The sequence below is a fragment of the Lepidochelys kempii genome, chromosome 1 (genome assembly GCF_965140265.1).
Source record: "Lepidochelys kempii isolate rLepKem1 chromosome 1, rLepKem1.hap2, whole genome shotgun sequence".
Taxonomy (NCBI): Eukaryota; Metazoa; Chordata; order Testudines; family Cheloniidae; genus Lepidochelys; species Lepidochelys kempii.
In genome coordinates this window covers 305,759,911-305,773,156 of record NC_133256.1, presented here as the reverse complement: position 1 = coordinate 305,773,156, position 13,246 = coordinate 305,759,911, and the positions used below count along the sequence as shown (strand labels likewise).

The 13,246-nt window shown below is 39.5% G+C and overlaps 1 protein-coding gene across 19 annotated transcripts in view; it reads left to right on the top strand.

The window, feature by feature from the left end:
* Positions 1–13,246, top strand: part of ANKRD26 (ankyrin repeat domain containing 26) — a 197,220-nt gene that overhangs the window by 98,639 nt on the left and 85,335 nt on the right. For 17 of the 19 annotated variants that reach the window (XR_012156802.1, XR_012156803.1, XR_012156804.1 and 14 more), the window contains 4 exons: positions 2,593–2,626; positions 2,886–3,027; positions 4,617–4,833; positions 12,459–12,642. Coding sequence is in view for 16 of the 19 variants with exons in the window: in XM_073328178.1 (XP_073184279.1) it covers positions 2,593–2,626; positions 2,886–3,027; positions 4,617–4,833; positions 12,459–12,642 (577 nt within the window). In the remaining 3 variants the exon portion in view is untranslated. The remainder of the gene's footprint in view (positions 1–2,592; positions 2,627–2,885; positions 3,028–4,616; positions 4,834–12,458; positions 12,643–13,246) is intronic. The other 2 variants (XM_073328171.1, XM_073328169.1) reach the window with 1 other exon arrangement.

Below are 13,246 nucleotides of genomic sequence, written 5' to 3'. Positions count from 1 at the left end.
AGCAGAGCTTAGAATTTGTTTTGCGAGGGACTTCGCAAAACAAATTCTAATGTCTCTACCCAAAGAGTTTGTAATCTAAAATAACAGTTCTCAGTGTTTTTCATAGCTTGGAATATATTTTAATACAGAAAATCCTCAGGGACTGTCTGCTATCCTATTTACAGATGTTTAGAGCATCTCTTCCTTTGTATAGATGCCTGACACACTGATAATTGCAACAAATAAATGGCCTTACTGCGTGAGACCAATGGTCCATCTTAGCGCAGTATCCTGTCTTCTGACAGTGGCCAGTGCCAGATGTTTCAGGTGGAATGAATAGAACAGGGCCATTAATGAGTGATCCCTCCCCTGTCATAAAGTCCCAGCTTCTGACAGTCAGAAGTATAGGGACTCCCAGAGCATGGGGTTGCGTCCCTGACCATCTTGGCTAATAGCCATTAATAGATATATCTTCCATGAACTTATCTAATTCTTTTTTGAACTTGTGTATACTTTTGACCTTCACAATATCCCCTGTCAATGAATTCCACAGTTTGACTGTGTTGTGTAAGGAAATACTTCCTTTTGTTTGTTTTAAACCTGCTTTCTATTAATTCATTGGGTGAATGAATCCTGGTTCGTGTGTTATGTGAAGGGGTAAATACACTTTCACTTTCTCCACACCGTTCATGTTTTTATATACCTCTATAATATCCCTCTCTGTCTTCTTTTTTCCAAGCTGAACAGTCCCAGTCTTCTTAATCTCTCCTCATACAGAAGCTGTTCCATCTCCCTAATCGTTTTTGTTGCCTGTTTCTCTACTTTTCCCATTTCTAATGTATCTCTTTTGAGATGGCGCGACCAGAATCACATGCAGTGTTCAAGGTGTAGGTGTGCCATGGATTTATGTAGTGGCTTTGTGATATTTTCTGTCTTATCTATCCCTTTCCTAATGATTCCCAACATGGTTAGCTTTTTTAAACTGCTGCTGCACTTTGAGCAGATGTTTTCAGAGAACTAGCCGCTATGACTCCGAAATCTCATTCTTGAGTGGTAGCAACTAATTTAGACCCCATCATTTTGTACGCATAGTTGGGATTAGGTTTCATTATTTTGCATTTATCAACATTGAATTTCATTTGTCATTTCTTGCCCAGTCACCCAATTTTGTGAGATCCCTTTGTAACTCTTCACAATCAGCTTTGGACTTAACTATCTTGATTAATTTAGTAGCATCTGAAAACTTTGGATAACCAGCCAGGATAACCCTCATAGACTGGGTAAAAGGGCCTATTCCACCTCCTAAAAGGTCTCTAAAAGCCCCAGAGCCACCTCACTGTTTACTTTTTTTCCATATCATTTATGAATATGTTGAACAGAACAGGTCCCAGTACAGATCCTTGGGGGACCCTGCTAATTTCCTCTCTCCATTGTGAAAACTGACCATTTATTCCTACCCTTTGTTTCCTATCTTACTGATCCATGAGAGGACCATCCCTCTTACCCCATGACTGCTCACTTTGCGTAATTGCTTATGAAGAAAAATATATTTAGGGAAGTAGAATCTATTTTTAGCTGTCTATATATTTTTAGAAATAAGGAGGAGCTAGCAGCATGTGACAGACCACCAGCACGTACTTTAGGCTAGCAGTTATCCAGGGACCACAGTTACAGAACCTCTAATCTAAAATATGGAAATAACAAAATCAGTGAAGGAAAGAATAGGATGAGGAGGGGAAGAACAGTTATATCAATAAGATCACATGGTGACTCAGTTCAGGTATGTTTCTGAGTATTTAAAAATTAAGTTTATCACTGCTTAAAAAAAGTCATGTCAGAAACTGTAATTTTTATTCTTTTTAGAAAATCAAACCATTTTTGTGTGTAATGCTCTGCAACATCCAAAGTTCATTGAAAAAATGTTCCTGTTGTTTCCTGTTGAGACCATATTTACATTTTATGGCACACTAAAAGGATTAAGTTTCTGCATTTATGGAATATATTTGCAAGACTCATTTAGATTGCTTTTCTAGGTTCTCAACAGCTATAACTAAAATTAAACATTGTTGGTGGAGAACTGGGGAATCCAAAAATAAGTGGTCTAAAATTATTTTGGACCAGAAGAGGCTTTGTCCTTAATGCTGAAAGAAGAGAGAGAGCCAAAACCCCCAGTTTTGAGCATAATGTTTGATCAGCATCTACACAGAGAGCCATCTACTGCAGTGATGTGAGTGAGTGTAGTGAAGTGTACATGGTTCTGAGCAATGTGAGCAAGCGTCCATGTGCAGGCCTAGTTGTAAGAAAATAGTATTACTTTTTCAACCAGCTGCTTAATACCTCATGACTTATTCTGGGCAGTGTTCTTGCCAGTCCACCCACTGCTCTCAGCTTATTCATCTTGTTGGACTGTGAGTAACAAAGCACTGTGTTAAGCAGCTCTGATGGTAACTCAGCTGTATACTCTGAGCCCTTGTCCACATCTCATGCAGGATTGACCGTAAAAGAATTCACATTTACTAAATAAATAAATCAGTATTTTCAGAACAAACATATAATTTTACTTCTATCTTAACATCAGTTTTCCAATATCAAAATTTTATTTTTGTCTTCTAGACCTGGAGCCAGAACAGTAGATGAAAGGAACAAGGTACTGTAAAATAGCTTACTAAACAAAAATATTGCTTTAAATGTTAAGCATTTATATAGCACTTTATGCATTCATAAATGGGATGGTGTTTCACCAGATATGTAAATCACTGTCCCTTCTCTGAAGAGTTAACGGTCTATTATGTTTGAGACCACAATGTGTGGGAAATAGTTGAGTAAATTAATAATAACCCTGCTTTTGTTATAACGTACGGTAATTTGCATTTTTTTTTACTCATGAAATTATGTCTTGTTTGTAGATTGGCAAACAGATGGATGTTGCAGATGATTTTGATGAATTAACTCAGTCTTCTGACACTGCTACAGAGGACTTTGAGTTGTCTGCTTCAACCTACAGAGATGCTGTGTTGCTGATAGAGCAGCTTAGTATGGATGGCAAAGGTAAAAGAGTTATGTTTCCATAGCAACAGAAGACAAATGATTTCAATTTCTGGACAACATTAATGCTTTTCACCTGTGTGTCTTGGAATTCTCATTGTAAATTAAAGCACATATTTATTTTTAAATCCTTGGTATTTCTAGCTATTTGTTCCCAAACTTATTGTCTCCTTTGACCATAAAGAAGGATATATTCCCTGGGAGCTCTGGCTGTCTGAAGCACTGATTCAGGGTAGTAAGCCAGGATAACCCTCATAGACTGGGTAAAAGGGCCTGTTCCACCTCCTAAAAGGTCTCTAAAAGCCCCAGAGCCAGCCACACAACAGGGGGAGGAAAATCCCCAGCAAAGGTATTAAGGGAGAGAGCCTCTTAGAGTATGTCTGCACTGCAATTAAAAACCTGCAACTGGCCCATGCCAGTTGACTCAGACTCAGGACTCAAGGAGATGCTTAATTGCAGTTTAGACATTCGGGCTCAGGCTGCAGCCCTGAGGCTCTGTGACCCTCCTACCTTTCAGGGCCCTAAAGTCTGGGCTCTGACCCAAGCCTGAATGTCTACACTGCAATTAAACTGCCTGTTACCCCACACTCCACAAGCCTGAATCAGCTGCCATGGGCCAGTCGCAGTGTTTTAATTGCAGTGGAGACAAAGCTATAGAGATGCCACAGAATCTCCTCCCCATTCTCTGTAGATTTGCTGAGCTTTAGCTAGATATTTTCCTGCCCCCCTTCCCCTCCCCCCATTATTTGTCTAGCTTCCACAAGCAGCAGCCAGACACTACAGAATCTATTAGCATTGGCATTTAAAGAGACTATGGTATCCGGTATTGCAGCTGCAAAGGGCTCCTTTATCCCACCCCCAGAGCTAGGTATGTGGCCTCTGTAATACCTTTGTCAGGGGAAGTAGAGATCAAACTTAATATCTGTCTCCATTTTGCACAGAAGTGATGTAGCTTTACTGTATAATCTTTACTCTTTACAGATCTTTACAGTATCTTTACTTAGAACAAGCGATGACCACTTAACATGCCACAAAATTTCTTTATCGGGTATTGCAAGCGGAGATTCTCAAAGGCGTAAAAGACAGTTAGGTGCCCAATTCCTCTTTATGCCTTTGAAAATTGCCTCCTCACTGTAGAAGCATGCATTTTGTAGTATATAGAAGTTACTGAATTGGACATGCAATCACAATCACTGGAGGTATAAAATGTTTTATGTTCACACACGCACACAGAATATGTGTGTGTATAATCTGGTTTGTACTTCGCATAATGAAATAAAAATAAAAATAAAATTTTAACATTGCACTTCTAATGTAAATGATAGTTTATATATTTTACATAAATTATACAGTGAACAGAAGTATTTTTAGAAAATATTTCTTCTTCGACAGAGATGCAAAAGAAATCTGCAAGCAAGTACTATGCAAGCATTTGTTATGTTTGTTATATTGGATTTTGAATAGTACTGAAAGAGACATTTACATTTGTTTCCAGATACAGTATAGAAAATTAAAGCAATCTGAAGTGCTTTTGGTTTTTTTGCAAATTGAAATCTGCACATATCTTTACATTGTTGATTTTCTTCACAAAGCAGATTCTATTAGTCTCTTGAAAATTCAGAACTTACTTCATGGATATGAACGATTAATAGAACGTGAAAAGGGCCGCTATACACAGCTTTTGGGAAAAGTAAGAAAGCTGGAGAATGAAAAGAAAGAGCTACAAGCAGTATTGGAAGAGACCAGAGAATTGAAATCCAGGCTGGATCACCAAAAAGTGGAATGGGAAAGCGATGTCAGCAGTCTCAAGTACGGAATCTTAAATTCTAATAAGCATTTTACCAGGTTACTTTGTCTGAATGCAAATAACAAAAGGGATGCTGGAATTAAAGTCAATTGGACGATTAACATGCTTTTCAGTGTTAAGTACATTCTTAAGTATTTTGCTGGATTGAGCTAGTTCTCAGCACTTTACAGCATCAAGCTCAAAATTGTTTGGTCAAAAGCTTACTGTTCGATAGTAGTTTTGCCTGGAAAGTCTACCTGCCAGATATTTTTCATGCAATCTTTTTTTCAGCTAATTGTTGTAACATGGAAAGGGAGGGAGTGATTTACTTGGGGATAAAGTAAGGAATAGAGCACAGCTGCCCTTTTGCTGCCTTTTGCTATCTCTTGCTCAGGTAAATCTCGCTCCATACAGTTTCCCCCTTCTTGGCTGCCATGGTGAGAACTACCCTTGTAACCTCTGTCACACTAACCATAAACAATCCAGTGTACACCTTATATGAAAGAGACTGTGTGGTGATATGCTGTTGGTAGAGTCTCTAAGTAAGATCTGTTCCAGGCTGTTGTTTTTCCAATCTTCAGAAACAAGTTGCTTATTTACAAAATTAGGACTTTCTAGACATTTTTTACATAGGATCATGAGTACACACAGTGCTTTACAGACAAATAATGTGACAAATTCGTGCCCCAAAGAATGATGGCAAACAAAAAGGAGATGGAGAGAGTATGGAAAAATGAGGGTTCTTTGAGTAGCTCTGCTATTTCCACTTATGGGTATTGCACTGCCTAGTGGAGCCTAATGGCAGAACTTTCTCAAAGCAGTGCCTGTTAGAGTCCTTGCACACCATCTCCTAGTCTTCCCCTCAGTGTTTCCAAACATTCTGAGGGTGAGGCTTTATAAGGGGGCACAGGTGCCCCCTACCACCTCAGTTCCTTCGAATTGCTGTGGCAGACAAAAATGAATCACTCCAGTCTGTTCAGGCCTGGGTTTTCTCCAGTTCTTAGTATCTTGATAATTGTTTAGTGATAACCATAAGCAGGGATTTTGTGGGAGGGGGAAGCATTGCCCCCCCCCAACTGAATATGTCGCAGAGGGGATGCATGGGGGGAGCATACAGATTTCTTCCTTAGCCCTGCTTCCTCCCCGCGAAAGAACATTGGGGGGCAGGGGGTGAGCGGCGACACAAGGCACTCTGTGTTTGCCAGTCAGTTTGCCCATGTAGGTTGTATAAGGGGAGGGCAGGGATATAAGGGAGCAGCTCCTGTTGACTCACTGCACAGCCCACGTGGGGAAATTGACCAGCAGGCATAGAGCGCCTGGCATTGCTGCTTGTCCCCCCTCTCCCTCATCCCCTTAAGGGGGCACAGAGGAATGTTGAGGGAGTTCAGCCACGTGTTCTCTGCTAGCAGGTAAGTTTCGCCTTCATGATCTGTGTAAGGGGAGGTCAGGAAAGCAGTGACCCAGGAGAACCAGGTGGCTCAGCTGCTTTCACAGTGTACAGCCCAGGTGAGTGACAGAGTGAATTACTCTTGGGAGAATTGGAATTCTGCACCTGGCTCAGCTGCTGGGGGTGGGGGGACTGGAACTTTCTCTTCCTCTGGAGCAGCTGGGGCCAAATCAGACCCACCCCAGGAAAGGCCACATCCCTCCCGCACTTCCTGACCACATTACTCCTCGGTCACAAGGAGAAGGGGTCACTGTATGGGGAGCTGCTCCCATGTCTGCACAATCCCCTTGCATTCAGACTCACACATACAGAGAACCTATTCCACTGAGCCCCCCGCCCCATCGAGCCACCCTCCCTGCACTTGAATCCCTATCCCACCAAGGCTCACCCCCTGCATCCAGAACTAGAGCCCCCCGCCGAGCCCCACCCATCCAATACCCTGTTGTGTCCCCCACACCCCTCCATATAGAAGTATAGTTAGTTAATATTTCAGTTCTGGATTGTGGTGGAACCGAAGAGAAAGAAGCTGGGTTTCAAGCCCAGCTGTCTTCCCAGCATCAGATGACCACATTCGGTGCCTGAAATGCTTGTGAGACAACTTTTTTCCTTCTGGGTGTTCCATCTGCTGAACTTCATGCCCAGAGTGCACGATGAGAGGCACAACAGATTACAACTGCTTCTCCTTAAGGAGCCTCCTGAGGCCAAACCATCCAGTTGCAAAATCTTGTTGGATCCAAGGTCTAAGAGGCCAGTCTTGGCTTCCATGACTTCCTCCAGCAAACTGAAGAACCTTAAGGGCTCCAGGAACTCTGTTCCGGCTGTGTCAGTTGTAAGGAAGAAAGCAAGGGTGAAGACAAGCACAGTTAGCAGTGACAGATCTCTTGTGTCATTTTTATCGGATCCATCTGATTCTGACAGGGCCTCTATGGCTACGGCTCTGAAACCCAGGCCAGTTCTAGCTTCAGCTTCAAGGACCAATGGAGTAGACCTGAGTGTTTCACTGGATCCTGTGCTGCTCAGATCTTCAGCTCTGGCTTTGACATCTGCTCTGGTTCCAAGTCCATCTTCGGATCCAAAGAAGACTTTTACTTTTGTGGCTGATGTATACCATTCAACTTCCAAGCGTTCCTCAGATCTAGATGTAAGAGTCTTCAAGAAGAGACAGGCTTCGTCGATTCCAAGGTCTGCATTGTCTTCACTTAAAAAAAAAAAAAGGGGGGAAGAACAGAGGAGATTGTTGGTCTTTCTCCTGATTCACCTATACCTCCTCCTCCTAAGATTCTTACAGAATCTCCACAAACAGTTTTCTCTCCATCCTCCAGATCTGTTGCTGTCTCTGGTGCACTCTGTTCTGTATCTGAGGCCAAATCTGTGTTTACAGGAGGATAGAGGAAGAATAAAGAGACTTGTTTCTTCCTGGCTCCTCCTCTTACAAGTATATTCTTGGAACCCAGTTGCTGGAGAAACGACAGTCCTGGGCTCCAGGGCCTTATTGGGTGAGGCTGCAGAAATTTTTCAGTTGTCTTCTTTATGAATGGAGAGATGATGTTTCCTTTGTAAAGAATTTGGTGGTGGAGAAATCCTCAGATCTGGTTCCACCGGATCTGTCTGCATCACAGACAGTGGTACCTGAAATTCTGTCTGAAGAAAATGAGGAAATAGCTCCTCTTTTTGAACATGAGCATGCTGACACAGACTATGATCCTGATTTATCACCAGATGAGTTTGTGGGAATGGCTTGCGCCACTTCCCTTTCTGAGGACTCTGCCGTTCATGGCCTGGTGGATCGCATGGCATCCACTTTGACGTTACCTTCAGTAGCTGTGGAGGAAACATTCCATCCAGTGTTCAACATTTTTGTGCCTATCTCCAAAAGTGGCATGTCATTGCCAGTTCTTCATTGTCTGCTGCAGCTGGCTAAGACTATTTGGTCCATTCCTGCCTCTTGCCAGCCTGTTTACAAGAAGGCAGACAAATTATATCAGATACCCTTAGAAAGATTTTCATATTTTAACACACATCCTATACCTAAATCACTGGTGGTGGCTGCTGTTAGTAGCAGGTTGAGGTCTGGACAAGCATATTCCACTCCTAATGATAGAGTCTCTACAGAGAAAGGTGTTGTTCTCTTCCTCTCTTGGTAGTAGGATGGCAAATTATCAAGCAGTTATGACCAGCTATTAATTCCACCTGCTGGAAAAGATGCCATTGTTTGTGAAGGGTTTGTCAGATGACAAAAGGAGATTGGCAAATGCAATCCTAATGGAAGATCAGAATGTGTCAAAGTACTCTCTCCAGGCTTTCGTCCTCTTCTCTGGTTCTGGATACTGGAATTAAGATGGAAGATCTCCCCTTCGAATGGGATGGTCTTTTCAGTAAACCTGATGAAATATATTTGTGAGTTTTGGTTCTTCTGTATGTTAACTTTGGCCTCCATAATCCCTTCACTTTCAACTATGGATTGGTTTGCAAGTCTAGATTTAAAAGATGCATACTTTCATATTTCTATCAGACACAGTCATAGAAAGTATCTGTTTCATGGCAGCGGGACAGCATTTTCAGTACAAGGTGGTCCCATTTGACCTGTCCACAACACCAAGAGTATATGTACAAAGTGTCTCTAGGCTCATTTGAGAAAGCAAGGTATTTTTGTTTACCCATATTGAGATGATTGGCTGTTGAAGGCTGCTATTTCATGTGGTGAAAATCTGATTCCCTTGTTTCAGCTTCTGTTCCTTGTATTTCAGAATATTTAATGTACTTAAAGACTAAGGGGTTATATTTAAAAGTTCAGTTGGCAGCTATCTCAGCTTACCATTTGAGATCACTGTTTGTGCATAATATGGTTAAAAAGTTAAGAAGGGATTATCTAAAATGTATCCCACTTTGAGGTATCCTGTCCCTCCTTGGGATCTTAATTTGGTTTTATCTACACTCTGAACCCTTGGCTGAGTGGTTTTTGTATCATCTGTCTCTAAAGATGGCATTCATTATTTCCATAATGTCAGCCAGAAGGGTTAGTGAATTAAATGCCTTGATGGCTGATTTACCATTTATGTCTTTTCATAAAGACAAAGTGTTTCTTAGACGTGATCCTAGGTTTTTGCTAAAAGTAGTTTTCTGAATTTCACACCAATCAGACAATTACTGTGCTGCTATTTCTTCCAAGACTGCGTACAAATAAGGGGAAATCTGTTTTAAATACGTTAGATGCAAGAAGAGTTCTTGAATATTATTTAGATAGAACTAAAAGTTTTCAAAAACCATTTAGATTGTTCATCCCTTGTGGTAAAAATCACATGGGTCATACTGTGTCTCACCAGACTATTTCTAGATGGACTAACCAATGTATTGTTGAATGTTACACATTAGCAAAAACTCCTGTACCTGTGATCTCATTCCAGTAGATCTGTGGCAGTGTTTTTTGCTTATCTTAAATAATTCCCTTTTGCTGAGATTTGCAGGACTGCAACCTGGAGTTCTATGCACACTTTACAAAACATTATGCTCTATATTTGGCTTCAGGGAATGATGCTAGATTTAATAGAACAGTGCTTCATTCTCTATTCAATTAGGACTACGTTTCCTGGCTTCATGTTATTTTCAGCACTGCTTAACAAATTATTCATAAATTGGAATATCCACAGCCACTCAAAGAAGAAATGAAGGTTACTTACTTGTAACCAGAGTGCTTCAAAATGGCTCTATATATTCAAATTTATTTGAGCATAAGCTTTCGTGAGCTACAGCTCACTTCATCGGAGGCATCTGATGAGGTGAGCTGTAGCTCACGAAAGCTTATGCTCAAATAAATTTGTTAGTCTCTAAGGTGTCACAAGTACTCCTTTTCTTTTTGCGAATACAGAGTAACATGGCTGCTACTCTGAAATCTATATATTTACACTTCTCACCCTCTTTCTCACAGTTGTTTTGTTCTTTTCTCTGTGTCAGTGGTGAAAGGAACTGAGTTGATAGAGGACTCTGTGCACCTTATATAGCCTCACTCTCAGACCATTTGGAGATGCTGAGGGGCACATGAGCACTCTAACAGATGCCATTTGGCAAAGGTTCTACCATTAAGCACCTCTAGGTGGCTCAATACCTTAAGTGGGAATGTGCAGAGCCATCTCAAAGAACTCCGGTTACAAGAAAGTAACCTTCATTTATAATGATGAAAGCTCATGAGTTGTTCTTAATGTTAATGTTAGTGATCTTTGCAACTTTTTAGTTTAACATATGGTATTAGGAACTGTGGGTAATGTCTAGAATGAAGGCCAGGGTTGGGTTCAGTGCTGAAAGGCTGATGGAAACAAGCAAGTTTTGAGACAGAGGGCAGATACTCCTTTTTTAGATGAACGCCACCGTTAAGGAAGATCAAACTTTGGGCTTCCACCTGAGCAGTATCTCTTGACTATACATCTCAATAGTATGGTGTTTTTGTTTTTTTTGGGGGGGGTAGTAATTTTGTTTTGTTACTGTTTACATTAATAGACTGTTTTTAGAAGTTGATTTTTGTGTAACAAATAAGTATTAGTATTTAAAAGGACACTTCAGTTTGATCCCAAATTTGGCATACTTTTGTTTTTCTTTTCTATTTACCAAATCCTTACACGCTGTTTATTTTCATAACAAATATTTGAATGTTGTTTTTTTTTAAATAAAATTACAACTAAATGAATATCAGCTCTGCACTCATGAGCAGCTATAATCTTGCAGAGTTACAGTAAGTATGGCATTGAACCCTTTATCTTTGAAATTCAGATTCATATGTTACATGTCAGTGTTTTTCATAATGGGACACTTTGTCTTCCTTACTATTCGTAAAGTTTGGAGTTCAGACTCTGAAATATGAATCACTCGTACATTAGTAGTTACAAATACTTGGAAAATGTTTAGCAGGATTTTAAACCAGCCATTTCCTTGTATACAATCAGATTTTCCTTGTTGTCTATATGATCTGTGATATTGGTCAAAATATCTAAAAGGTCACCCAATACTCAAATGCTTTATTATTCATGTCATGGGAACAAGGAAACATACTTTTCTTGTCTTACATTGTGTTTTTCATTGTTCACTGTCTCTACACTTATAGATAATTGGATTCAGTTATCAGAAAAGAAAAAAATAAAATTGCTAAACTCTCCTTAAGGCCTTCATTCTCTGTTAACCTAAAAATTAAACCTTAAGGTTCAGTTTCATGCATTTAAAAAAATGCTTGTCATTTTTATCACATTAAGCTTGAAGCTTATGCTGATTAACTAGCAAGACTTTTCTAAACTTATTTTAGATTATTGGCTTCATTCTTTAAGTACACTCCATTATGGAAAAAAACCCTTGCAGAGGAGAAAACATTCTGCTTAATTACTACAAGGTGTTCAGTCAGTTTATTTGTACAAAAGCCATGTTTAAAATCTTGCCAGTTTTGCCTTAGACACTTACTTTACTGGTAGTATTACCTATACTTATTATTTGGAATTACTAGTGAATATTACAGGTTCAGAGTAAAGATATTTAGTTTAAAGTAGCTGCCAAGTTTTACCTTATTTAGATTCATTGGCCCATAACTTCAACTATAGTAAATTGTCATAGCACCACTGATTTACACTAGCTTGGGAATCTGGCCATATGTTTTATTTCTATGTTAATTGCTCTGTTTTAATATGCTTTGTTCCATATTACTGTAGAATGACTCAACATTTTGGATAGTACCTTTTTGGAAGGGGGCAGGGAGAAGCCCTTCCTTTCCCACTTCCATGGTTTGGGATAAGATATAGGATTTGGCCCTTATGGCATTGAAGATAATCAAAGTATGTATTTAATTTTAAGTAAGGCATTGTGTTCATTATGTAAGGAAATGTGTTTTACAACTTTGCCTTTTATAACTTTATAACCAAATATTGTGTTGTTTTAGTGAGTTTGTGTGTTATGTATCTTCATCAAAACTTTTGTACAGCTGGCACCTCTGAATGAGGTTACGATTTTCTTTAAAAGTCCGTTTCAGAGCCACACGATAAGAATTGAAGGTGGTAGGGATTTTAAAAATGTGCTTCTTCTGTTTGTTTGGTCTTCAGGCTACATACTGTGGAAAATTTCTCTTTACCAATTTTTTAAGTGGGCTGAAATATCAACAGTTGAAAATCATGATGGGTGCAAGCATGTTCCAGGGGTTTGATTTTAAAATAATGTTGTGTTAAATACCAGGTTTACTTTGAAACAAGAAGAAGAAAAGAGATTGAGTATAGAAATGCTGTATGACAAAAACAGAGAACTTCTTAGAAAGAAAGAAGATCAGTACTGTAAAGAGATGGAGGAGAAACAACAGCTTGAGCTAACCCAAAGGAGTCTAGAAATGGAGTTGAGAACATTGAGAAATCACTTGAAACAGGTTATTATTTATTAAATCTTAAAATATGTAATTCAACACAATTTTCTTGTAAATTTTTTTCCAATTTGTTTTAATTCAGATGTGTTGTTCTAATATGTTTTTAAAAATGGGTTTTAAAAAATTGTCAAACATACAATGGCAGTATATAATTCTCTACATACATGCTCATGAAACTATAATTCTCTTTCAAGAGCTGGCTCTGCAGATTCCAGCACTCAGTAGCATATGCAATCTCAGAATATGCTGCTTCTACAGATATACCCCATGTTGTTTTTTCTTTTTCTCAGACTGATCATATTGTTTGTTGAATATAGGCATAAAAGGGATTGTAGTCCCAGCAACCCTCAGTTTCTGTTATCTGACAACAATCCTGATCTGTGGGGAGGCTTATTCAGACCCCTAATGGTCACTGCTTTCCAGATGCTATTGAGCTTGTGGCACTAAGCCATGTTCAAAAATGTGGATATGCCAGGGTGGTAAACTCGAAGAACTTCTTCATCTTCTTATGGACTCTCTAAAGTGAAGAAGATAAATGTCTGATCATTGTTCTTTTTAGGTTCTTGACAAAAAATATTTGTCATTTCACCCTGCTTCATTGAATTTA